Raw genomic sequence first — 26840 nt, 5'->3', positions numbered from 1 at the left:
TTTACTTCTTAATTTTAAAAGTAAAGAGGTATGATTTATTTTTGGTGGACTAGAAAAATGGAGAATTTGGTTAAGAATCTCGGTAGAAAGTGATCTCTAGCAATTCATCAAAACTACAAGCATTAATTTGATAAAGACCAAATACATATAATTTTATTAGTAAATGGGATATAATGCCATTGTTTCTGACAGAAATAAGTAATATTTTCTTATGCAATATTTTTAGTAAATATAGGCTTCTCATTGTATTAAGTAGCTTCTGTTTTTTTATTTTTATAAGTGAACGAATAAAAAATTCATTTTATGAATAACATTAATATATCAACTAAGAACATTAAGCCCATAGACCTGGTCTGACTCACCACACAGAGCTCCATATAACCAACCCACACCTGATAAATTGGAGCTGGGACAGTACCTAGAATTCCCAGGTGTTCTTCTTCACTTTTTCTCTCCACAGGAACTCGAAATGTGCTGTCAGTGAATTGCCGATACACAGCTTTCTTGTACTTGGAGCCTATGTAAAATTCTTCCTTATCTAAAAATGCATTTGAAAGACTAAAAACACACACCCACAATTAAGGTTAGTATTTGTCTTAAGAAAGGTGAAAGTTGAGTTTTAAATTTTGAATAAAAATAGTTTTCATTATGCTAGTTTTTAATATGACTGTCCCATTTGAACAAGAAAGAATAAGACTAACAATAAGCAAGTGTCTCCAATAAAAAACAATAGTAAAATTACAAACAAAAAAGCCCCACAATAAACAGGTGTCATAGAAAGTCTAGCTAGTCTTTACATCTGGCTAGGAGTGGAGCCCCTGGTGGCTCAGATGGTAAAGCGTCTGCCTGAAATGCAGGAGACCCGGCTTCGATCCCTGGGTTGGGAAGATCACCTGGAGAAGGAAACGGCAACCCACTCCAGTACTCTTGCCTGGAGAATCCCACAGACGGAGGAGCCTGGTAGGCTACTGTCCATGGGGTCGCAAAGAGTCGGACATGACTGAGCGACTTCACTTCACTTCACTTCAGGAGTGGAGCCCTAGGAGTCCTGGCCCTGACTGTCACCAGCTAAAATGACCTCCAGCTACTCACGGCCTGTTAGAGTCTCCATTTCTTCACCTCTAAAATGAGGTATTCAGTGAAATTGCCTCTAAGGTTACTTTATGGCTCTGAAATGTTATGAGGCCAGATTTCATCAGTGAAGTGTTCTCTGGTTACTGTAGTATTTTTAGACTATAGGAACTGAGTGGCCCTTTTATCCAGCCATTCCCTTTATCTAAAGCTTTCACTGACTCCTAACGACTCTGTATATTTTGACAGTTCTACCTTAATCACTGAAATAGCTATCTACTCCCTTACATCACAAATCGTTACTCCTTTACATCACAAATCATACTCATAGGACTTCCCTGGTGGTCCAGTGGCTAAGACTCCATGCTTCCAATGTGGGGAACCCAGGTTCAATCCCTGTCCAGGGAACTAGATCCCACATGCCACAAGTGAAAGTTCTTGCATGCCGCAACTAAGACCCAGTGCAGCCAAATAAAAACAAACGACAAAAATCCCCCAAGAAATCATACTTCTCATGGCAGTCAAACTAGCCAGCCAGCCATCATCTAGCTACAAGTTACCGGTCATGTTGTACACCTCAGCTCTGAACACCTTCCACCCCAATCTCTCAAATCATATCCCCCAAGGGTTATTGCCTGATGAGAGCTGGTAAAAGGGAGAGTGCTTGGCAAAATATAGAAGAGCTCCAGGTAGAAGAGTCAGGCGATGTGTCTCTAAATGTATTGTTTCTGAAGCTCCAATAAGCACCCTTTATTTGCACTTATTCACTGAACTCATTTTTATATTTCCATAGTATACTTGTTATTGGTAGTTTTGAACGATATTTTCCTGTAAGTTCTTGTAGGGCAGAGACCATATCGGCTCTACTGCCCTCAAGAATTTAAAATATGCTTCCATACATAACAGTTTCAAAAATGTGAAGTAACGGATTACTAAACTCATAACGAAATCTTTGGAAGAAACATAAGATAAGCAACAAATGGTTAGTAAAGAAAATTATTTTAGCTCTGAATATAGGCATTAATTTTGGTTTAAGTTTGAAAACAATGACGGGAGTATGCAGGTATGAGAAGACAGTCTAACAGAAAAGACAGTAAGATGAGTGACTACAAAGAATCAAAGGAGATCAATGAAAATTTTTCTGAGAGATCGTTGAGAGAAGCAGAAGTGAATGAGGGAGGGTCCCTAGAAAGCATTTTGTTGTTGTTTTGTTGTTATTGTTTAATGCAATTGTTCATTGCCTCTTAACTTAGCATAATTCTTCTCTAAAAGAAAAAGCTAAAAAATAATTGGGAGTCAGAGTCTAGAGAATTACTTTTGTTCCTGTAAATGATGCAACTCCTTTTCCCATTTCCTACTTGGGGAATAATCCCATTCCACCTCCACTGCTGCGATGTAGTAGGTCCTTTCTCCCAGGTAGAGGTATGAATCTTCAGACCTCCGCCCGCACTGGCTCACAGTGTATTTTTGTTTCATGCCACCTGTGTAGTGATCAGTTGTGACGCATTCCACATCAAAAGTCCCTGGAATGGTAAATAAAGAGGCAGGTCACCTCCTGTGAGTATTTTTGACCACTTTCCCTCATCTGTCGTCAGCTCCTTCCCCTGCCCTATTTTTCTTCATAGTACTTATAATCACTTGATATTTGTGTGTGTGTATTAATATTCTTGCTTATTGTCTGTCTCCCTGCATTAGAATTTCAGCTCCATGAAAGCAGACACCTTTATCTCTTTTGTTAAATGTTGTATTTACATTTGTCTAATAAAGGAAAAGGTGACATAGGACCTGTCTTGCATTTTAGTGGCATTTGATGAACCAAATAAAACCTGAGGCAAGTTAGCATATTTTCATGTTTGGGTAAAATTCCCTTTTGTTTTAGTTTTTATTTTATTCATTCAGAGCCACTTCTGTCCGTATCTCTGAATTTGCATGTCTTTAGTTCTAGTATAGGATATTCAATTGTAGACGACTAATAAGCCAGCACTACATCTAGAATGGCTTCCCAGGTGGTGCAGTGGTGGCCTTTCCTCTCCAATGCAGAAGTGGCAGGTTTGAACCCTGGGCTGGGAAGATTCCCTGAAGAAGGAAATGGCAACCCACTCCAATATTCTTACCTGAGAAATCCCATGGACAGAGGAGCCTTACAGGCTATAGTCCATGGGGTTGCAAAGATTGGACACGACTACACGTAGGATACAGAGACATGACACAAAGTTTAGATGCAGAGCCTTTATGGGAGACATTTCTTTTCTAGTCTGATTTGCCAGCTATCTTTAAAGGCACATAATTGAAAAGCAGACCATCTTGAGGGTTTGACTAGGTGAAAATGGGCTTCTCAGGTGTTGCTAGTGGTAAAGAACCCACCTGCCAATGCAGGTTAGACGTAAGATACACCGGTTTGACCCCTGGGTGGGGAAGATCCCCTGGAGAAGGGAATGTCTATCCACTCCCACATTCTTGCCTGGAGAATCCCATGGACAGAGGAGCCTGATGGGCTCTAGCTCATGGGGTCGCAAACAGTTGGATACGACTAAGTGACTTAGCACCAATGGGAGAAACCTCAGTCCACTTTTGTCACTCCTTTCTCTCCCCACCACAAAAACAGAAAATGGACCTACCTGGCAAATACTTAGTTGACAGTAACCAAGGAAAGAAAGGGTAGTTAGGAGGCTTGGGGAAGGGATGAGCTAACATCCAACACAGCATTTTGAACCAAAACCACACAAGTAGACCCAACAGAAATTTGCCTTGACATTAAAGGAATTCACCTGCAGTATCTGGCTGCATGAAGAGACTCAAACTTGTTTGAGGGAAGAGGTTTGCTGTGTCTCTCCTTTCTCCTCTTGACAGGTAAGTGTTTCCTGAGAAGTATATCCCGTGTATATCGACCTCATTTCCAGCACTGAACAAGTACCACATGACCGAATCTCCTTGGCACATACTGAGACCAGGCTGATTCCCATACATGAATCCATTCATGGCTATAAAAGTTGGAAAATGATATTTTGAAACTGGTTTAATCATATGTCCTGCTTCATGACAACCTCTCAGACTTTCCAGAGCCAAGTGGGTTTATTTAATTTTTAAAAGACCCATTTGGGCCTGCCCACCCCTTTACATGTCAACAATGTCTCTAGAACTTCTTGCTGAACTCAACACTTCCAGATAAGCCCTGGGTGGATGACATAGAGCTGAATGCACAGCTCTTCTGTTTTTTAATATTTATTTGGCTGTGTCGGGTCTTAGTTGCAGACTGTTCATTGTGTCATGCAGGATCTTTCGATGCAGCGCATAGACTCTAGTTGTGGCGCATGGACTGTCTAGTTGAGGTGCATGGGCTCAGCAGTTGTAGTGTGAGGGTTTAGTTGCTCTGCAGCATGTGGGATCTTAGTTTTGCAGTCAGGCATAGGACCCATGTCCTCTGCATTGCAAGGAGGATTCTTAACCACTGGACTACCAGGGAAGTCTCATGAATGCTAGGTTCTTAAAGTTCTGGGCCCTGAGTATCTCACTATTCTTCTCAGTGAGTCGTTTCTCAGTTCTCCCAAGGGCCATATTTGTGAGCACCCAAATGGATGAATAATAACAGTTCTTCCTAGGTGCTGTAGACTCTGAATGTGTTTGCTGCCCTAGATGGAAAATTTTCTGATTCATCTTGAATAACAGGGAAGAGCATGTGCAGGAAGTTTCCTCTCTTTGCTGTTTTTAATAGATAATATTCTTGACTCCTCCAAAATGCAAGATAAAGATTGTTATGGGTAGGGTGACTATTATCAATCCAATTTGGAAAACAATGTCAGTTTGTATTGGGCTTCCCGGGTGGCACAGTAGTAAAGAATCCACCTACCAGTGCAGATATAGGAGACACAGATTCAATCCCTGGGTTAGGAAGATCTCCTGGAGGAGGAAATGGCAACTCACACCAGTATTCTTGCCTGGGAAATCTCATGGACAGAGGAGCCTGGCTGGCTCTCTGGGGTCGCAAAGAGTCGGACATGACTTACCATGAAAAGGAGTTCAAAGAGGAGGAGTTCAGTTTGTAGTACAAATTTACTTTTTTTTCTTCTAGTTACAATGATTTTCACATGTTGTACATTAGTGGTGGGGACATTTTGAACAATTAGCTCACTATTTCTAAACTCTAACTGCACTAAAATTACACTAGGAGCTAAAAAGTAAATCTGATGCTGTTTCAATGAAATAAAAATCTGTCTAGATTGTGCTGAGCACTTAAAAAACAGTTTTAATAGTTTTTGCGTTTTTTTTTAACTCTAAGGGGATTCTTATGGGTAGTCAAAGATGAGAATCATTGAAGTTTTTTCAGAGTAGAAACCATAAAAGAAGCCTGTCTTTATTAAGCCACAGGTAAGAAAAGTATCTAATTCAGTAACTCTCAAATTTAAACATACATCAGAATAACAGGATTTGTTAAACACAGGTTTCAAGCCCTACACCTAAAGTTTTTGATTCAGTAGGTTGGGGTTGGAGTCCAAGAATCTGCATTTCTAACAAGTCCTGTGTGATGCTGAAACAGCTGATCTAGGAACTACATTTTAAGGACTATGAATCTTATTGGAAGAAAAGTTATGACCAACCTAGACAGCACATTAAAAAGCAGAGACATTCCTTTGCCAAGAAAGGTCCATCTAGTCAAAGCTGTGGTTTTTCCAGTAGTCAGGTATGGATGTGTGAGTTGGACTGTAAAGAAAGCTGAGCACCAAAGAATTGATGCTTTTGAACTGCGGTGTTGGAGAAGATTCTTGAGAGTCCCTAGGACTCCAAGGAGATCCAGCCAGTCCATCCTAAAGGAAATCAGTCCTGGGTGTTCATTGGAAGGACTGATGCTGAAGCTGAAACTCCAATACTTTGGCCACCTGATGTAAAGAACTGACCCATTTGAAAAGATCCTGATGCTGGGAAAGACTGAAGGCAGGAGGAGAAGGGGACGACAGAGGATGAGATGGTTGGATGTCATCACTGACTCAGTGGACATGAGTTTGGGTAAGCTCCGGGAGTTGGTGATGGACAGGGAGGCCTCACATGCTGCAGTCCATGGGGTCACAAAGAGTCAGACACGACTGAGCGACTGAACTGAACTGATCTAATTGGCATATATTATATGTTTTATTATTTTGAATTAAGTGAAACTAAGATTCTGATGCTGGGAGGAATTTGGGGTGGGAGGAGACGGGGATGACAGAGAATGAGATGGCTGGATGGCATCACCGACTTGATGGACATGAGTTTGAGTAAACTCCGGGAGTTGGTGATAGATAGGGAGCCCTGGCGTTCTGTAATTCATGGGGTCGCAAAGAGTTGGACACGACTGAACGACTGAACTGAACTGAAGATTCAATCGACTGATATGTCAAATAATTAACAATATTACCTATAGAGCACTGTGGTATTTAATCATTTATTAAAACAATCAGTGGGCAAAGCTATTAGTATTTTAGCTTAATTAAAAGCATTACATGTGCAGTGCTGAAATAGCTTGATATTGGTGGATGGTGCAGTACTTACAATGCATCTTATTAGATTCCTGAAAATCTTCATTTTCCTTATCCACCTGATCAGGTGCTGTTGTAAACATTTTAATATTATCATCCAGGAGTAAACTCTCATTCTCATCAAACACTGTAGGAAACAAATAGAACTCCTTGTCTACATCTTTCTGAAAATCAAAATAAGAACAATGAGGTGAAGACAGAATGAGTAAAGCAGAAACACTTCCATATACACAATACTATTTATGCCTAAACCTGCTAAAAGAAGGACAAGAACTGAAGTTTCCATTCCACTTTGTAAATGGAACTCACAAAATACTCCTGCTGACCAGCAGAGTTTTTTTTATTTGTATTGGAGTATAGTTGCTTTACAATGTTGTGTTAGTTTCTGCTGAACAGCAAAGTAAATAAGCCATACATAAACATATATCACCCCTCTTTTTGTGAGTTCCTTCCCATTTAAGTCACCACAAAGCATTGAATAGAGTTCCCTGTGCTATACAGTAAGTTCTCATTGGTTGTCTATTTTATACATAGTAATGTATATATGTCAATCCCTGTCTCCCAGTTCATCCCATCTCCCATCCCCACTTTGATGACTGTACATCTGTGTCTTTATTTCTCCTTTTCCAATAGGTTCTTCTGTACCATTTTTCTAGGTTATACATATATGCCTAATTTATGATATTTGTTTTTCTCTTTCTGACTAGCATTACTCTGTATGACAGTCTCTATTTAGGTCCATCCACATCTCTGACTGATACCTGCATAGTGAATTTTTAGTTCAACACAATAATCTAAGCCTCTTTCTGCACCTAAAAGTTCTGACACTCTTCATTCCACTTGAACTCACCTCTCAAAATTGTTAAAAAGGGGAGGGGGTGATACGTACTTGCGCTATAAATTAGAGAAGGTGTTATCCATAGTCATGAAAGCTTGAAGAATTCCTATAAGACAGAGCTGGTGGAAGCAGATACATCTTAAGAGAAGAAATAGCCTGCAAGTGATTTGGAGCAAGAATTCACACATTCTAGACATTCTCACCTCCCCCTCTCTGTCCCTAGTGAAAAATAAGGAAGTGGAAATGCTATCTGTAATAATTCAGTAGTCGACCAGAAGGCAATTGGACTAGGGAATCAAAGCATATGAGTCCCCAAGAGCAAGTACTCCCTTAAGAGAAAACTTGAGGGATTATGGCATATCTTTTCCCTGAGATCATTTTTGCAGATGAAAAACATGATTATCAAATGTTAAAAATCTAAGAAGGTTAGACCCTGTAAAAAACTGAATTATTAATAGTGATGCAGATAGTCTTAAGGAAGCTCCCATAAGTCAGAAGAAAAGATTTAAAGATGAAAAATATGCACATAGTAGTTATTTGAGAGAAGTTATTACCTAATAATAAAAAATAATAGTGGAAATGTTCACCACTAAAAAAGGGAAAGACTATTCAGATTCAAAAGCTTCACTGAAAGCAAGACAAAATTAGTAATATTGGGAAGATCCCCTGGAGAAGGAAATGGCAACCCACTCCAGGATTCTTGTCTGGAGAATCCCATGGACGGAGGAGCCTGGTGGGCTACAGTCCACGGGGTCGCACAGGGTCGGACATGACTGAGCGACTTTACTCACTCACTCACTCATACCTAAAAATATCCTGCTAAAAATTTTGGATTTCAGAGATAGACAAATTTCTAGAATAATCCATTTAAAAAGTTATGAATATCAGACTTCTCTAGAACAATAAATGTCAGAGTAAGATGGAGTAGGAAGTACAGTTTTGAGGGGAAAAGATTATGATAGAAAAACTCTACACTAAGCAAAGCACAACAAAGTGACATTTTCAGATGTGTCAGGATTCTAGAAGGGAGCTGCTATAATCTCTTACATGCTGACCTACAGAGAAAACTTCTCTGTAGTTTCTTCAGAGAAGAAAACTCTGAAAACAGAGAAAAGTTTACAAGTCATATTTCCTAATTATAATACAATAAAACTGAAAATTACTCATAAAAGGACAAAAAGTTAAAAAAGTAAAAGATCATATTTGGTTCAAGTAACTCTTAGATCAAAGAAGAAACAAAAATGAATTTCTAAGAATTTAATAAGTAATGTCTATGAGAATACTATAAGTCATAATGTATGGAATATAATTAAACATAAACTAAGAGTCTGAAATGTTTTATTTTAAGCAAAACCAAATAAAAATGTATGTTTTTTAATGCTTTAAGGTGTGGTAATTGTATTGAATGCATTTTCAAAGGAATCTTTCTCTTTTAAAGATTTATATTGCAATATTTATTTTAGAGATAAAAACAATGGTTAGATTATTTCTGTTTGTAGATCAGAGGGTCATTTTCCCATTTCTAAAAAATATTTATGGATGTGTGACCAGTGTTATTTCTTACATGTTATACAAATAATTGAAGGTTAATTAGCAGTATGCTGCTACTGCTAAGTCACTTCAGTCGTGTCTGACTCTGTGTGACCCCAGAGACGGCAGCCCACCAGGCTCCCCTGTCCCTGGGATTCTCCAGGCAAGAACACTGGAGTGGGTTGCCATTTCCTTCTCCAATGTGTGAAAGTGAAAAGGGAAAGTGAAGTCGCTCAGTCATGTCTGACTTGTAGCGACCCCATGGACTGCAGCCTACCAGGCTCCTCCGTCCATGGGATTTTCTAGGCAGGAGTACTGGAGTGGCTTGCCACTGCCTTCTCCGAATTAGTAGTATAACTAAATAGTAATATGCCAGTCTCCTTCAGACAAATATAAAAAAATATTTAAAGCAATATTTTCCTCAGTGAATGTTAACTGACTTATTATCATTAATAGGTGACTTTTTAAAATGTGTGTGTTGAATTGTATCATAAAAGACTTTGGATTCCAAGGAAAATCTTGTTTCCAACTCATTTTGAAGCAATCCTGTTAGTCAGAGAGTCTCCACACAATACAGATATAAGCCTGAGAAAAAATTGTAACAAGTATTATGTGTGGAACCCTTGGGCTTCCCTGGAGGCTCAGTGGAATCTGCTGCCAATGAAGGAGACGTGGGTTTGATCCCTGGGTAGGGAAGAAACCCTGGAGAGTATGGCAACCCACTCCAGTATTCTTGCCTGGAGAATCGCATGGACAGAGGAGCCTGGTGAGCTACAGTCCTTGCGGTCATAAAGAGCCGGACAGTGCTAAACCTACTGAGCATGCATGTACGCACATGGAACCCTCACTGCCTCAAACTGCAGAATCTTCCTTATAATAATGATAATTCAAAGGGATTTGAAAATCATTTTCATTTTCCCTCATTGGACTTACCAGTGTCCCATTTGCAAGTAAACTTCCATTCCGGCATATTTTCATTGGCCCTATAAGTCCAGTAAATATATCTTTGGTGGGATCCACAGCAGAATAATACATCTTAGCTAGGCAGACAGGATCTTTGTCAGTGGGTCCCACTTCACTGGGGACAGTCCACTCATAGGTGAATGTTCCTTTGGGTGCCACATGGGAGCCTGAAGGAGGAGGCTCACCTGTAAGAAAAGTCACATGGGGGAGGTTAAGTTTGCTCTCTAATGCAGTCATTTGAGCCATGGAGTAGATTGGGTTTAGTCTGGGATAACCCACTTTTGTGCTCCTTTTATAAATTAGACTGGAATCCTACTTGTTCACTGGTGTCAGGTCACAAATAGGTATGATTTCCTCCAGGAAGTCTTCTCTGCACCTCTGTTTGAGATTGGTGCTTGCTGTGGTCTGAATGTTTACGTTTCTCCAAAATTCATATAGTGGAATCCTAATGCCCGATATGATAGTATTTGAAGTGAGAGGTGATTAGGTTATGAGAGTGGAGCCTTCGTGAATGGGGTTATTGCCCTTACAAAAGAGATCCCACAAAACTCCCTAGCCCCTTCCTACATATGAAGATACAAGAAATCAAAGACCCAGAAGAGGATCTTCATTGGCTAGCCTTACCCTACAAAAATGCCTAAATACTTTCATATAGTGGAATATTTTGTATGATTAAAATTATATTTATAATGCTAAGAAACCAAACTCTGGGTACAAAATTATAGCGATAAGTATACTAGGGCTTCCCTGCTGGCTCAGACTGTAGACAGTCCATCTGCAATGCAGGAGACATGGGTTTAATCCCTGGGTCGGAAAGACCCCCTGGAGAAGGGAATGGCTTCCCACTCCATTATTCTTGCCTTGAAAACCCCATGGACAGAAGAGCTTGGGTCGGGGAGGGCTACAGTCCATGGGATCACAGAGTCAGACATGACTGAGTGACTAACACTTTCACTTTTTCATATTTAAATACTATGATATCAAAATATTATATGCACAGATGGAAGAGTGAAGGACTTATACAAAAATATAATAGTGGTTGGCTATAGAACTATGGGTATTATTTTTGGCTACAAATTTTATATTTTTAAAACATTCTTAAATGTACATCTAATCTTATAACTATAAGAATATTTTTTCAAATTTAGCAGTCACCCAAATAGAACTCTGGAAATGTGTAATTGATACAATCCAAGTAAGTTACATTCAGTATTGTCAATAATCACCCAATTAAGATAGGACAGAATTCCACAAACCAACTGCAAATTGTAGGAGAAGAGATTGACTTACTTCCTGGCATGATGCCTGAGGATGGTATATGAGAAGATTCCTCAGAAGTTCCTGCCTTTGGTTTTTTCAGGGCCTTTTTCCTGGGATGACCAGCATAGTGGGTTATAAACATTATTGCTTGATTACCAAATGTTGTACTCACTTCCACTTGGTGAATAGTACGTGCCCTCGTTGTTCTTATCGACTCTCACTCCAATGGGCTCAATACTGAGGGGATGTGCTGCTTTGTTATGGAAGGTGACTCTGATGGTGTCTCCCACCTCTGCAGAAATGACGGGACCTAGGGATAAAGAGAGATTTATTATCCTCCCTGATATCCAACCTACAGAATACATAAGACAGTTGATTTCTCTGTCTTGTCCTCTAAAAAGATCCTCTGGAAGCAACATGCTTATTGTGGCAAATGGGAAGCTTGTTTTTTTTTTTTTAAAGTCCATTATCAATTTGACATGGGGAGTCTGGAAAGAGATGAGAAGGGTTTTTTGAGTTACTTCAAGTAATGAAATTTGTTACCATGTTTAACCAAGTCAGTTCACAAGCTTCACACATTTATGAAACTGCTTAGTACCTGCACTCTCCTCATCCTAGTTTACTGTGGACCAGACCTGTGCTACTTAGTCTCAAGAGCCAGGAGAATGCCATAAACGTTGACCACCCAAGGGGGGTAAGTTAAATCTGTCTTGGATGTGAAAAGCAACACTATTGTGTATTTTCCATCACCAAAATTAATATTATTACTAAATAAAGAATAAAAACATATATAGTACACAAGTATTTTATGTAATATATGAAATGATATTTATCAAGAGTTTCCTATGTATTCTCCTGAGTATTTATGTGAATTAACTCATTTAATCCTTATGGCTGCTTTATGAGGTAGGGACTATTGTTACTATCATTCTCATTTTATAGAAAGGGAACAGGCACAGAGTTGAGTATTTCAGAGGTCACACAGCTAATAGGTGAGGACAGTGAGGACAGTCTGAATCCACGTGCTTGCTATTCTGCCCATGTGCCTTCGCAAGAAGATATCTCTGGGTTCTGCTGGGGAGAAGGAGGCTCTAAAACAAACCCAACTGTCTCATTAGTAGCTGGATTTTATTTCTAAGGGAATGTACCTTTAACTAAAAGCAGAAGCTAATAGCTTCACCGTCTATTAAAACAAAGTCACCCCTTACCTCTCTGAAGAAAGAAAAAAGACCTTCAATTGAAGTCAGCCTGGCTTTTCATGTTGAAGATTTACTATGGGTAAATTTACATTTGGGCAAGTGATTGGCTACTTCATTTTATTGATGTTTGCTCCTCCATGAATAGTTTGTATGCAGAAATCATGCTTCAGATACTGAAGCTTCTGTTCTTTCTTAAGTTGGTTGTAGTTCAGAGGAAGAGTACATTGTTGTCATTTAGTTGCTAAGTTGTGTCTGACTCTTTTGTGGCCCCATGGACTGTAGCCCCCCAGGCTCCCCTGTCCATGGGATTCCCCAAGCAAGAATACTGGAGTGGGTTGCCTTTTCCTTCACCAGAGGGTCTTCCCAACCCAGAGATGGAACCTGCATCTCCTTTGGCAAGCAGATTCTTTACCGCTGAGCCACGGGGAAGCCCAAGAGTACGTTAATATTTATGTATTCTGTGCAGACTTACCCAGGATGCCAAGATGTTCCTCTTCAGGGCCTCTCTCTTTTTGATTAGAGAAGGAGGCATCTGTGTACTCACGATAAACCAACTTTTTATACGACCCTCCGATTCTTGTAGGACCCTGTTCAAAAAATGCCTCTGAAGCACTGCCAAAAGAGAAAGGGTTTAATCCTGGAGCTGAAAGCAGAACACAGCCCAGTAGTCACACAGGATACTAATCGAAAAGTTCTGACCAAGGCTTAGAATTATTACCCATGATTTGCCAAATACTCAAGCAAGCAGATAGTACTAGGCATTCTGTAGAAAGATGTTAAGATTGGGGGGTGGAGATTCATGGCACAGAGATTTAAATTTTTTTTTTCAAGTGAAGTGAAAAAAAATTTAAAGAGGACCCATGTCGACCCCTGACAGTTAATAACTTGTCCTACAATAGAATCCTTTAAATAAATTATGAAATGTCTAAAAATAGAGTAACTGTTTATTGCACGTAAGCACTCAGAAATGTTCATTTATTGTCCAAAACTCACATGACGATGCAACAAAATTGGTATTATTCTCCCCATTTTACAGTTCTCTGCATTTCTGTTGATAGACTTTCTTAATTTCTTCAGTATTTTCATGATATCCTTTTTTTTTAATTTGTATATTTTTGATTGGAGTATAATTGCTTTACAATGTGGTGTTTCTTTCTGCCATACATCAACATGGATCAGCCACAAGTATACATATATCTCCTCCCTCGTGAATCTCCCTCCCAGTTCCCTCCCCATCCCACCCCTCTAGGTTGTCGCAGACCACCAGCTTGAGCCCCTTGTGTCATATAGCAACTTTCCACTAGCTATCCATTTTACATATGGCAATGTACGTATTTCGATGCTACTCTCTCAGTTCATCCCACCCTCTCCTTCCCCTGCTGTGTCCAGAAGTCTGCTCTCTGTATCTGAGTCTCTATTCCTGCCCTGCAAATGGGTTAATCAGTACCATTTTTTCTGGATCCCGCAAGTGTGTGTTAATATACGGTATCTGTCTGACTTACTTCACTCTGTAACAGGCCGCACGTTCATCCTCACTGGAACTGACTCAGATCCGTTCCTTTTCATGGCTGCATGACCACATTTGTGGACTTGGCGTCTGTGACACTGAAGTGGTCTGTTTTGTTTGTTCCTTCGGGTGATTTCTCTTGGTCTTTTAACTGGAAGTGGTTCCTCTACTTCATCGTACTTACATTTCTCTCGCTCTGAGTTCAGGGGAAACAGTTACCTACCATAGTCATGGAAGGCTGTACACATGTGGAAGTGCTCCTGCGTAGCTTGTGTGGGTTTAATATGTTTTTGGCCCAAGGGCTGCTTTGAGTTTGGATGCCTTCCACCTCTTCCCTCAGGGTGTGCCCCCATTATCCCCTTGAGGAGGGTGCAGATGCAGTGGCCTGCCAGCACTCCTGGGATCCTGTGATATGCCCCACTGCCTGAGAGCACGCAGGAAAAGATGCTCCTCCGGGGGTCCCACGCCTCCCCTTTCACAGCCCCCGGCAGTGGCACTCTACACTCTCAGTCACTCACACTCCAGCCCCTTCGGGCTGTCTCCGGCGCATCCCACCCCAGTTCTCTCCCTGGGTCTGACCTCTGAAGCCTGAGCTTCAGCCCCAGCCCCCATCTGCTCCAGGCACCTCAGGCTGGGGAGCTCAGGGCCTTGCTATTGACCGTCTGTGCAGGCAGGCCTCTCTTCGTTTTTCCTTCTGCAAACTGGCTGTTGTGTTCTCCTCTGAGGTGAAGCGCCCCCTCTGTCCCGCCAGTGAGGGGACTTCCAGGACGCAGGAAGATTTCCTCTCTCATAGCTCTCTCCAAGGGGCACAGATCCTGTCCCAATTCCTTTCTCTCTCTCTTTTTCCTTCATTTGTTCTACCCAGTCATGTGGAGACTTTCTTGTCATTTCAGAGGTAGATGGTCTGTGAGAATCGTCCACATCTTGACATAGTTTGGATGTATTTGTGGGAGGAGGTGAGCTCCAGGTCCTACTCTTCTGCCATCTTAATCACTCCCTCCTCAGTCTCTTCATTTTACAGATGAAGAAATTAAATCTCAGAAGCATTTGACCTGACAAAACTGCCCTGTTTATCTCTTCTCCTGTACAGACAAATGTGCTGAACACCTGCTCTTTGCCAGGAACCCTGTCATATGATGATGACACACCCATAAGCAAACAGACCCATCATGGTCCACATGGACTTTGCATCTGTCCCGGAAGACAGACTGCAGACTGTTCAATACAACAACATGTAACAAGCATAGGGTGTTATGAAACATTTCTCCTGGAGTTACGGAGAGCGGGGAGAGGCCTCAGAGGCTTTCCAAAGGAACAGATTTTAAGAACTAGCTAGAAGAGAAGTGGCATTCAAAAGATGGAATATGTGTGGTGGGGAGAATGGGGCAGGTGTTTACAAAGAGGGAACGGCCTGCGGGAAGGCTCAGAGAAGAGGTGAGCATAGCATGTCTTATAAAATAGGGCAGAACCATAGCATGCAGGATAAGACAGGGGATCGGAAAATGAGGCCTAGTGAGATGGGGGATGGGTGGGAGGACCTAGTTAAAGCTTCAGTATATCTCAGCATTAAGGATTAGTGTTTTACGGGATGTCCCTGGTGGTCCAGTGCTTAAGACTCTGTGCTTCCAATGAAGAGTGTGTGGGTTTGATCCCTGGTAAGGAAACTAAGATCCCATGTGCCACGCTGCATGGCTAAATATATATATATATATGTAAATTTTTTTTAAAGGATTAGTGTTTTAGGAGGATTCCTTAAGTGGTTGGAAGACCATGGTAGGGAGCCAAGTCAGTAGGCTTCTCTTAAAATCTCAATGAGGGTAATGATGACTTCAGAGGTACTAGCAAAGATGTTAGAGAGACGCAAACAAACTTCCTGAGATATTTAGGATATAACGAGGCAGCATTTGACGAGAGAAGGAGGGATTGGTGAAGGAGAGAAGGAGTCAAGGGTAATGCTCAGGCATTGGGATTTGAGTGATGGATGAATGGCAATACCATTCATGTAGAGGAGAAAGCTCAGAATTGTGGGGAAGACAGAGGGTTCAGGCTTGGACATATTGATTTGGAGAGGGCCTCATCCAAGTAGGGTGTCCACTAAGCAGTTCAGAATGCAAATCTGCCATGTATAAGAGTCTTCTGGGCTGGAGATACAGTTTAGGGAGTCATTATATCTGGCTGTCAGTGTAGCAGGGACTTAAATCTCCGCTTCAGAAGTCACAAGCTTGGGTAGAGTTCAGTTATTGACCTGTTGAACAGAATTTCTACTTGAAATGATGATAAAGTTCTGGGAGTCACAGTGCTGATAATTTTACAACCTTGTGAATATACCCAATGCTGCTAGATTATACAAGGCTGGTTTCAAGAATGGAAAGTTAATGAATCGATCTTGTTTTCAGCATTTTCTGAGGATTTTCTTGAGCATCTGACAACTTTTCTATTCTTTTTCTTGGACTCAGAAGTCCTATTTCTCCAACTTGGACTCACTACCAAACACCTCAATAATTATTTAGCAGTCTAGTTACTCAGTTTCAAGTATCAGGTAAAATTTTAATTGCTGAATAGCCTTTTATGATTTTTTGAGGAGGAGGCATATTTTGAAATAATATCATTTTTTTTTTTTTCTGAATTACCTTCCTGGTGCTCTTAAATTTTCTTTGGTGAAGGCGTCTATACCGGAGGGTGCATAGTTCCAGATGACTTCTTCAGCAGCGATGTAGTAGTGTCTAACATTTTTGCCATGAATGTTGTCCTCAGATGAAGACTTCTTGCAGTCTTGTACCCAGAAAAAGGCCTGCAAACCAGCTGAAAACCAATCAGAGGGGCCACTGTTTAATGAAGCCATTGTTATCTCACCTATTGCCTTATCGATGCTGCTGGTGAAATGACAGAAACTGAAGAAATAAACAGCTGCAAACAATACTATGAATGAGTAAGCAGCTGTAAATGAATCATTCATGGAAAATTCAAGCAGTGAAAAAAAGCCTATATGGCACAGAGAAGTAGTATTACTTGTGTTTTCAAAAATGTGGAATGAACTTCAGTGGGATTTCACTATGACGATCTTTTGATGAGAAAATATAGGACACATATAAGATAACTGGTGTGGGGAGAAACGCACTTTCACTATTTTATTTCACTGGGGTATTTTTTGGCTGCGTCATGTGGTTTGTGGGATCTTAATTCCCTGGCCAGGGATTGAACCCTTGCCCTCTGCTGTGAAACGGTAGAGTACTAATCACTGGACTGCCAGGAATCCCTCACTCTTTTATGTTATCAGTGAGTCAGCATTGAAATAGATAATGCTTTAATGAGAAAAATAAATGGTGAAGAGAAGCTTTGCCATATTTTAATGGATATGATGGGATAGAGGAGGAGGAATAGAGTGATCATGTATTTTTATCGCTCCCTTAGATAAAACGGTTATGCACCTGCTGTGCTGGGCCTGCTGCAGCCAAGGTCACCTTTGATGAATGAGATTATATTTGAAGTTCAAAGTAACCTACTCAAAGACCCACATTAGATCTAATTTCTTCAGGAAACCAATATTACAAACTAATATTTTTCAAGAACTGGGGATATTTCTTTTCCTTATATTAAAGAGATGGAAGAGAGATTTACCATGTAAAACCAAGGAATAGCTGGACTCATAAAGAACAAAGTTGGTTGTATTTAACAGAATCAAGTCAAAACACAAGTTACTTTTCAGCACTAATATACACATCTTGTATTTAAAATATTGTATATTTTACAAATCTGAGTAGCTATAAGCAGTATTATACTTTTACGGTAGGACTATACTTCAGGACCAATTTTTGTTTTCCAAAAATTAACATATTTTCAGTTTTAATTACTTTGTAACTGCTCCAGTACATTATGATCCATACTTTCAGAGGAATAAAATTAACAATTCAAAGCTCAGATCATTCCAAAGATATTTAGCTTTTAGATTCTAATTTCCAATAGTCATCCCATTATTACTGTAACTGAGACATGTCTCTTTTTCTCAACTGACAGTTAATTTCAGGTAAAGATGCCTTACCTTTCAGATGGTTTAGATTCTGACAGCTAAGCATCCATTGTCCAGGGTTCTGAGCCACCATAAAAGCATCAAAGAGGGTAGCAGGAAAGAGATTGATTGTATCAACACGGTAGTTCTTGCTAGTCAACACTTGCCCATGGAAGAAAGCTGCGTGCACATCAATTTCATTACCCATACCAAAAAGATACCATTTTACTTTGTCCTCAGCACACATGGAGAGTCCTGGGAGACTTCCAAAGGCATATCCGTTCACAGCTGTAAGTCAAGAGCAGAGACTGTGACTAACATATATTGGTGCCTGGAATATTGATAGTTACTGCTACAAAAATAAAATCAATTTGAGATGGAAAATACCTGGCACACATGTCACTATTCTTCCCTTCTGTACCCACATCAGACATTATTAATCAATCGGGCACTCTTCATTTTGGACCTGAATTCAGCCTCAGGTTTTTTGTCAACACAGCATTAGCACATGAATACAGCACTGAAGATGAAACCTATTTGCTCTCCTTGTTATAAACTATACACCTTGGTATGTTCATGGGTATATTTGCAAATACAAATGTGTGCATACATACATACATACATATAAATGCACACACATATATAATAAATAGAAAAGACATGCTTATTTATGAATCAACCATGCATCATGTTGGTAGTGGCAGTATGGATGATGTCAAAGTTTTCTTGCTTGTTTTTCAGAACTTTTCCAATTTTCTACAGTGATGTGAATTGTTTTTTCAATCAGAACACAAAGGAAGCTTTCTTTTTTAAACTTGAAAGACAAAATTGGAAGAAATGTGAAGGAGGAAAAGATCTAAAAGGTCAAAAGCAGGATGGCCCGAGATTCTTCTAAAAAACTGAGAGTCGCTGTTCAAACTGGGAGGTCCTAGAGTTAAAGCAGAAATCAGTTCTGGGAAGTACTGTGAGTGAACCAAATGCAATAGGGATACCAAACCAGGCTTAGCCAGACTGGAAGTTTGAGTCTCTAACATCTATTTTGCTTAGCACAGAGCAGAGACTGGATTAAAGTATGGAAAGAGGATTTTCCAGCCAGAAATAAGCAGAAGTTGGAAATAAAAATCTGTCCTGTGTTTGTTTATTTTTCTGCTTTGATAGTACATTCTCAGTTTCTGCATAAGAGCTATTTTTAAGAAGCTAAACACAAACAAAAATCCACACTTATTGGTCTAGTTTGTATTAAGGGATTTGAAATTTTATGCGAATTCTAAGTGATAGATTATCTTACTAAACCCTTATTTTGTGTCTGAGAACTAAGGAGAAGCCTAGGCAGTAAAGAAAGAATTTTTAGAAGAAATAAAGTGAATATGTGAAATTAACACAATTAATTAATTAAAATTAATTAAATAAAAAAAGTGAAATAATGTTATTAGGGAATAACATTCCCTAAAATGTAGGGATAAATGATGCAAAATTGGGGGTGGTAGTGGCGGAAAATATGTATGTAAAAGAAATCTTTTAGAATTAGTTGTTTGAACTATTTTCTTAACTAAAGTGCAATGCTTTACAATATAAGTTAATAATTTTAGGCTGCTTCAATTTTTATAAGAAGTTGAGAGAATAAAAAATATATAGATATAACACACATATATTTTTAACCATAATTGATAATGATTTATCCTTATTAGTTTTGAAATGGTTTAATGTATCAGGCTTTACCTGGCTTAAAGTTTTGATTAGACCTGTTTAGCTAAATATCAATTTGCATATCTAATATGCTTTGTTACCAAGGGCATAGATTAGAACACACTACTTATTCATGTAAGGGAATAAGCTTAGCATAATTCATGGACTGAGAAAAATAAGACAAAGTTAACAGATCCTGTATAATCTTACAATACATTCTGTTACTCTCCTGGAAGTCTTCATTATCTTTTTCAACCTTCTCTGGTTCAGAGCAGTAGGTTTTAATGTTTTCTTCTAGGTACCAGCTGAGATTTTCATCCACCACAGAAAACATTACCACAAATTCTTTGTCAATATTTTTTTCTTTTTCTTCATCCAGAGAACCTGAAGTGAAAATTAGTATTTCAGTAGAACTTAATTTTTAGCATGAATTTTGACATGTGATTCATATAGTTTTAAACAATTTGAGTATTTATTTTCCTAACAGACCAGAAATCTGGACCAGTCATTCCTGTTTTATAGACTTGGAAATATTTAGGGAATTTATGTTCGGTAACCTAAATGTTGCTCCATACACCCCTTTTTCTCCTTACCCTTGCCTACCCTTCCCTTCCTTTTTTTCTAGACTCACCACCCCTGTACCTTCCCTACTCAGTCATAACACAGAAGACTTAATGTATATTTAAAGAATAAACTTCTCTGTCTACTGTCTTTGGTAATTTATTGTGACTAATAATGAGAAAATGTACCTTTTTTGCAGTGTATTAAAGGCCCAATGAGTCCTGAGGCGATGTCTTTTGGAGCATCAATGTGGGAATGGTAAATCCGGGTCACACAGTTGCTGTCTTCCTCACCAGGACCTTGTTCTGGGTTGGCATGCAGTATGTACATACACTGTTCACCTGGCCGCACTTTGTCATCTGCTTTTTGCAAATCTGTGGTGTTATCAGGATAAATGGCCCCTAGGAAACAACATGCAATGAAATGACAGGTTGAATTTGAATGTGTTTGAACTTAAAAGAAAAAAATAGATGGTCTGTTAATTCATTCAGCAAACATTTATTCAATATCTAGTATGTATCCCCTTGGGAATGCAGTGATGTTCTACTTGAGCACAGAAGAATAAGAAGCTAATGGCAATAAGGTCTGGAAGTTTCACAGAAAATGTCATTTTTTATACTTGACTGAGGCTTCAAGAAGCAATAGATGTGTTAGGAGCATCGTGACTTTTGGGTGCTCAGTCATGTCTGACTCTTTGAGACCCATGGACTATAGCCTGCCTGCCAGGCTCCTCTGTCCATGGAATTCTCCAGGCAAGAATACTGGAGTGGGTTGCCATTACCTTCTCCAGAGGATCTTCCCATCTAATTCATTGGCAAGTAGGTTCTTTACCGCTGCGCCCCCTGGGAAGCCCCATAGTGACTTTGGGTTTGCAATTAAAAGAAAAACACTTTCTGAGAGTTCAGAATTAGGGTCACGTTAAAATGCAATACAATTGTATTTAAAAAACAAAAACAAAAAAATGTTTTTGCCCTGGGGTAATGGTATGGAAGGAAAAGCAAAAGGCTACCCTCTCCTATAATTTGAAGCTTTTACCTGTGAAATAACCATGGAATTGTTTTAATTTTTACTTTAATTTTGTGTTTTTCCAAACATATGCAAAAATTAAGAGAATAATATGATAAACTTCCATGTGCCCAAAATCTCAGCTTTCAGTTCAGTTCAGTCACTCAGTCGTGTCCGACTCTTTGCGACCCCATGAATCACAGCACACCAGGCCTCCCTGTCCATCACCAACTCCCGGAGTTCACTCAAACTCATGTCCATCGAGTCGGTGACGCCATCCAGTCATCTCATTCTCTGTCATCCCCATCTCCTCCCACCCCCAATCCTTCCCAGCATCAGAGTCTTTTCCAGTGAGTCAACTCGACGCATGAGGTGACCAAAGTACTGGAGTTTCAGCTTTAACATCAGTCCTTCCAATGAACACCCAGGATCGATCTCCTTTAGAATGGACTGGTTGAATCTCCTTGCAGTCCAAGGGACTCTCAAGAGTCTTCTCCAACACCACATTTCAAAAGCATCCATTCTTCGGCGATCAGCTTTCTTCACAGTCCAACTCTCACATCCATACATGACCACAGGAAAAACCATAGCCTTGACTAGACAAACCTTTGTTGGCAAAGTAATGTCTCTGCTTTTTAATATGCTATCTAGGTTGGTCATAACTTTCCTTCCAAGGAGTAAGTGTCTTTTAATTTCATGGCTGCAATCAGCATCTGCAGTGATTTTGGAGCCCCCCAAAATAAAGTCTGACACTGCTTCCACTGTTTCCCCATCTATTTCCCATGAAGTGATGGGACCAGATGCCATGATCTTTGTTTTCTGAATGTTGAGCTTCAAGCCAACCTTTTCACTCTCCTCTTTCACTTTCATCAAGAGGCTTTTTAGTTCCTCTTCACTTTCTGCCATAAGGATGGTATCATCTGCATATCTGAGGTTATTGATATTTCTCCCAGCAATCTTGATTCCAGCTTGTGCTTCTTCCAGCCCAGCGTTCCTCATGATGTACTCTGCCGGTGATCAACTCAAGGCCAATCTTGTTTCATCTATACTCTCACCCACTCTAATCCCCATCATCAGTGAATTATTCTAAAGTGAGCCCCTGACTCATGTCATTTCATTTATAAACAACTGAGTATGTGTCTCTGAAAGATAAGTACTCTTTTTTCTTCTAACACAGCCACAATACAATGATCATCCGTAAAAATTATTTATATCCTAATATAACATGAAATTGTAAAAAATAAGATGGCAGCAAACTTTTATGCTATGAATATAATTATTTTGTTTAGAAAAACACATAAATATATAAGAGATCAAAGCATTCACCTTGTAAAGCAATCCCTCTTTTAAATACAAAGCCAATGATTAGTTAAGATGAATTTTATCCTAATTTCCAAGCTTGATCCTTATAATTCCCATGAACTGTAGCATGGCCTTGGCATTTTTTTTTATAACTGACATTTATAGAGTTCTTATTATATATTCTCACTGTTCCTATTTTATAGATGAGAAAACTGAAGCATAGAGAATTTAAGTAACTTGTCCAAGGTCATTCAGCCAAGTAAAAGCCAATGCTGCACTCAAACACGGGTCCATTAATTTTGAAGTCCTTGCTTTTAACCACAATAAAACATCATCTCCTGTCATCTCCATCATCATCATCACCATTATCATCATCATCACCATCACCATCTACTAAGAATGAGATCACAAGCACTAAATATAATCTTTGGTCTTCCTGAACCATCTTTAAGGATTCCAAGTCCTATAGTTAAGTGACCTTTTGGTTAACTGTGTTTCGGGTATGACTCCAGGATCATTCAGCCACGTGCACTATCTGGTTATCGTGTGAGATGACTATGCTGCCTTAGCTGGGACAAAGTTAGGATGGAAAGTGACAATTGTTACAGCAAATTTGCATGTAGGAACTTCAGAGATAAAACAGTCCCCATCTTGAGTCCTGTTTGTTCCTTCAGGATTTTCATCTTTTCCAGGCTTTAATGCACACTGCCTATTTCCCTTAGTTTGACTCTTTATCTGGAAAGGTGTAGGGCACTGGGAAGGCAGTCCAGCTCTCTTTGACTCTCACTATGTGAGTTCACCCAGAAATGCTATCACATTCACACTCCACACAAGCAAGCACAGCCAAGAGAAGCACAGCATTATTCAGTTCAGTTCAGTTCAGTTCAGTCACTCAGTCGTGTCCGACTCTTTGCGACCCCATGAATCACAGCATGCCAGGCCTCCCTGTCCATCACCAACTCCCGGAGTTCACTCAAACTCATGTCCACAGAGTCGGTGATGCCATCCAGCCATCTCATTCTTGGTCATCCCCTTCTCCTCCCGCCCCCAACCTTTCCCAGCATCAGAGACTTTTCCAGTGAGTCAACTCATCACATGAGGTGGCCAAAGTATTGAAGTTTCAGCTTTAGCATCAGTCCTTCCAATGAATACCCAGGATCGATCTCCCTTAGAATGGACTGGTTGGATCTCCTTGCGGTACAAGGAACTCTCAAGAGTCTTCTCCAACACCACAGTTCAAAAGCATCAATTCTTTTTTTTTTTTTCAAAAGCATCAATTCTTTGGCGATCAGCTTTCTTCACAGTCCAACTCTCACATCCATACATGACCACGGGAAAAACCATAGCCTTGCAAAACACTTATTCATAAAATAGTTCAGAGCTAAAGAACATTGTTACAGGTCTTATCCAGGAGGAAAGTCCATAATCTTAGAAGTTAAAAAATGCCCCTACTGAAAAGGAAGAGAGAATTCCACAAAGATTTTGAGTTGAACTGACCTTCATGCTCCTTATAGTAAGTTATTCCATGTGCATGAAATGTGTAAGGCCGAGACGCAAAGTTTTTCAGATGTACATAAACTTTATCTCCAGTTTCAGCTTTGATAATAGGGCCTAAAAATCCTAACCAGACAGGTTTTTCTATAACAGTCCTGAAGTTTTCATCTGTGTACTGAAGATACACAGCCTTCTTGTAAACGCTTCCAATTCTATTGGGGCCATTTTGAAGATAGATATTGGAATGTTCCCTGTAAAGGAAAAGAAGACAACCTTATTAGAAGCCATCATTTCCAGGGATGACATTATAATGAAAGAGAAATGAATAACCATATCATATTAAATGTTTGCTGTTGTAAGGATGCCTCCAAAAAATGAAGAGGCGAGCTGGCATTTAGCCATGTTATTTTAATAATGTGAGGTGTCCTACATTAGCTATTTGGCAGACAACCATGTGTGAATGCTCCATAAAAATATAATACATCTTACCAGAGTATTTCTTACAAGATTTTAATGTTAAAACACAGAGACCTTATGGCATAGAATATAAAATTTAAGTGAAATGTAAAATAAAGCTAAGACATTTCTCACTTCTTGTGCACCTCTTTTAATCATGAAGAAAACTTGAGTTTACAAGCAATCAATCTGGATGTGTGAGATGTCAAATTTTGTGTATATATATTTTTTTCCTAAAGCAAAACTAATAATGCTAAGGTAATGCTATTGTTTTAATTTCTTTTAGCAAAACTAAATCAAAGTTGAAATTGATGCATGTAATGTATATGGGTTTTAAAATTACCTTTGATTTCAGATTACCCCTGTGGTTTTTTTAATCCCTTGCTAGCACAAGCACTTGAATGTTGAAAGTTTATATTCTGGTTAGTAGCTGATTAACAGTTGCTTAAAATTTTCCTGAAAATATCAGTAAAGTGAATAGTAGCCAGAAAAAAAAAAAGAGAAGAAAAGAAAGGAAAAGAAAGAAATTGAGCTTGATATTCAAACTTTTGAACTGATTCTTAAGTTATTGTCTTTAATGGAAGCCGGGATAGACCAGTGGAATCTACCTGTGTGCAATGGCTTCTTACCATTCAGGAGAACCCACTTAAAACCTGGACTTTGGCAACCCCTCCACACTTGAGGTCTCCTCCACTAGAATAAAAAATGCTAACATTCTGGCTGATGGTCTAGGGTTTATGTTTGCGTGTGTGTGTGTTGCCTGCTTTGGTCTCAGTGACTTTTGGAGCCTTACTATTTTCCATTTAACCCTTGTGAGGCTGTATAACCTGACTAAGGAATAAACTTAGGCTTGTTTTCTCAGTGGTAAGCTCATCGGAAAGAGTGAGGAATATTTTTCCTTTTTATTTTTTTTCAAGATGAGAGCAGAGCTTGTGTGGGAGCGCTGATCTTTGTCTATTCCAGAGTTTAAAGGCCTGTTGTTATTTTTTAAATCTAAGGCTCTGGCCTAGTGTTTCTTAAATTTATCTACTGAGGACCTTGATAAACGCAAGTTTCTAGGCTCCAGCCCCATTGATTCTGCTTCTTTGCTGCTGGGGTGGAGTTCAGGCATCTGCATTTACTAACAAATAACCCCTGTGTGTTCTGATGCCTCTCTGCTCATGGGTAACCTGAGTAGGGGAGGCTCCAGGTACAGGGGGAGAAAGCTGCCCAATCCCAGAGGCAATGGGATTCCTGTATGCCTTGAGACAGAAAAGTGGCTGGTTCTGGTCGTGGCCAAATCTCTCCTGGCATGGTGGCATGGAGATACGAGATTGAGCTTGACTGAGGGGACCAGTAAGAAGGGTCTCTGGGCTGCATTTGGGCAGCAGGAACAGATGTTGAAAATAGCAGAGCCACGTGCTCTGGATTGACCAGAGAGCTTCTACAATGAGTACCTTATAGTTGTCATTCTGGATTGTTTAAGCCCTGGGATTCTCAACTTGTTCACTGAAAAATGGGTCAGATGGGAGTCCCTTTCCCCTGTCGTGGTGGGAGAAGGGCCATACTGGAAGTTAGAAAAATAAAGTTACATCTTTTATAACCAATATGGCAAATCCATGCTTAAGCCGTTATTTGTCATATTTGTTTTCATTTTCTAATTGTTGCAATTTCCATTTTGATAAAACAAACCAGAAAAAAAAAAATTGAGAAAAGCTCTGAGAGACTTTGAGCACATTAAAATACATGAAAAAACAATGAGAAAGGGTGTGACTTCTTCCCCCTAAACTGCCACATTAGTACAGACAGGAATAATCTTAATGAATAGATGTTGTAACAACAGCAAAATTCCAAAGCACTGAAGGCCACTGAGATTAAAGACAGATTCATCCAGTCCACTTTGCTGAGAGGAGGTCAGGAAGAGGGCAGTTCAGTCAGGCACACAATGGCAGCAGGAAAGCTTATAGCTCAAAGATGGAATTCCTCCCGGGTCACATCAGAACCTGGACCACTCAGTCTCACACAGACCTGTCTAAGCCTAGGGGAAAATTTTCACCAGTGTCTATGAATCTAAGAGATTCACCTTCAATGTTATTTAAATAGAGATTCTAATCGGTGTTCCACCATGCCCTATTGATCCACATCTTGCTGTTTTATTTACTAAGTCACGTCCGACTCTTTTGTGATCCCACAGACAGAGAAGCGTGGCAGGCTACAGTCTGTGGGATTCTCCAGGCAAGAATACTGGAGTGGGTTGCCATTACCTTCTTCAGGGGTTCTTCCTGACCCAGGGGTCGAACCTGCATCTCCAGCATTAGCAGGTGGATTCTTTACCACTGAGCCACCAGGGAAGCCTGATCCACATGTTAAATAAAGCCAAAGTTTAAAAATAGTCCTCAAATTCTTGAGGCTTCCTGTAGATACAATGTGTATTTATATTTCCCGAATGTGCCATTCATGGGGTCCCAAAGAG

At 39.8% G+C, this 26840-nt stretch overlaps 1 protein-coding gene across 2 annotated transcripts in view; it reads right to left on the bottom strand.

Annotated features, from left to right (window-relative positions):
- The window catches only part of CP (ceruloplasmin), a 54391-nt gene that overhangs the window by 21497 nt on the left and 6054 nt on the right, over nt 1-26840 (bottom strand). For both annotated transcript variants that reach the window (XM_088839955.1, XM_088839963.1), the window contains exons 2-13: nt 23936-24183; nt 20320-20532; nt 19781-19954; nt 17918-18172; nt 16509-16680; nt 12844-12983; nt 11345-11482; nt 9883-10097; nt 6595-6745; nt 3840-4052; nt 2387-2594; nt 419-558 (exon numbers count right to left, since the gene is read on the bottom strand). In XM_088839955.1, coding sequence (XP_088696081.1) covers nt 419-558; nt 2387-2594; nt 3840-4052; nt 6595-6745; nt 9883-10097; nt 11345-11482; nt 12844-12983; nt 16509-16680; nt 17918-18172; nt 19781-19954; nt 20320-20532; nt 23936-24183 — 2267 coding nt within the window. The remainder of the gene's footprint in view (nt 1-418; nt 559-2386; nt 2595-3839; nt 4053-6594; nt 6746-9882; nt 10098-11344; nt 11483-12843; nt 12984-16508; nt 16681-17917; nt 18173-19780; nt 19955-20319; nt 20533-23935; nt 24184-26840) is intronic.

Source organism: Moschus berezovskii, chromosome 1 (genome assembly GCF_049115385.1).
Source record: "Moschus berezovskii isolate FMDL1 chromosome 1, NW_MosBer_1.0, whole genome shotgun sequence".
NCBI lineage: Eukaryota > Metazoa > Chordata > Mammalia > Artiodactyla > Moschidae > Moschus > Moschus berezovskii.
The sequence above is the reverse complement of the archived record's forward strand: the minus strand, read 5'-3'. Positions and strand labels throughout refer to the sequence as shown.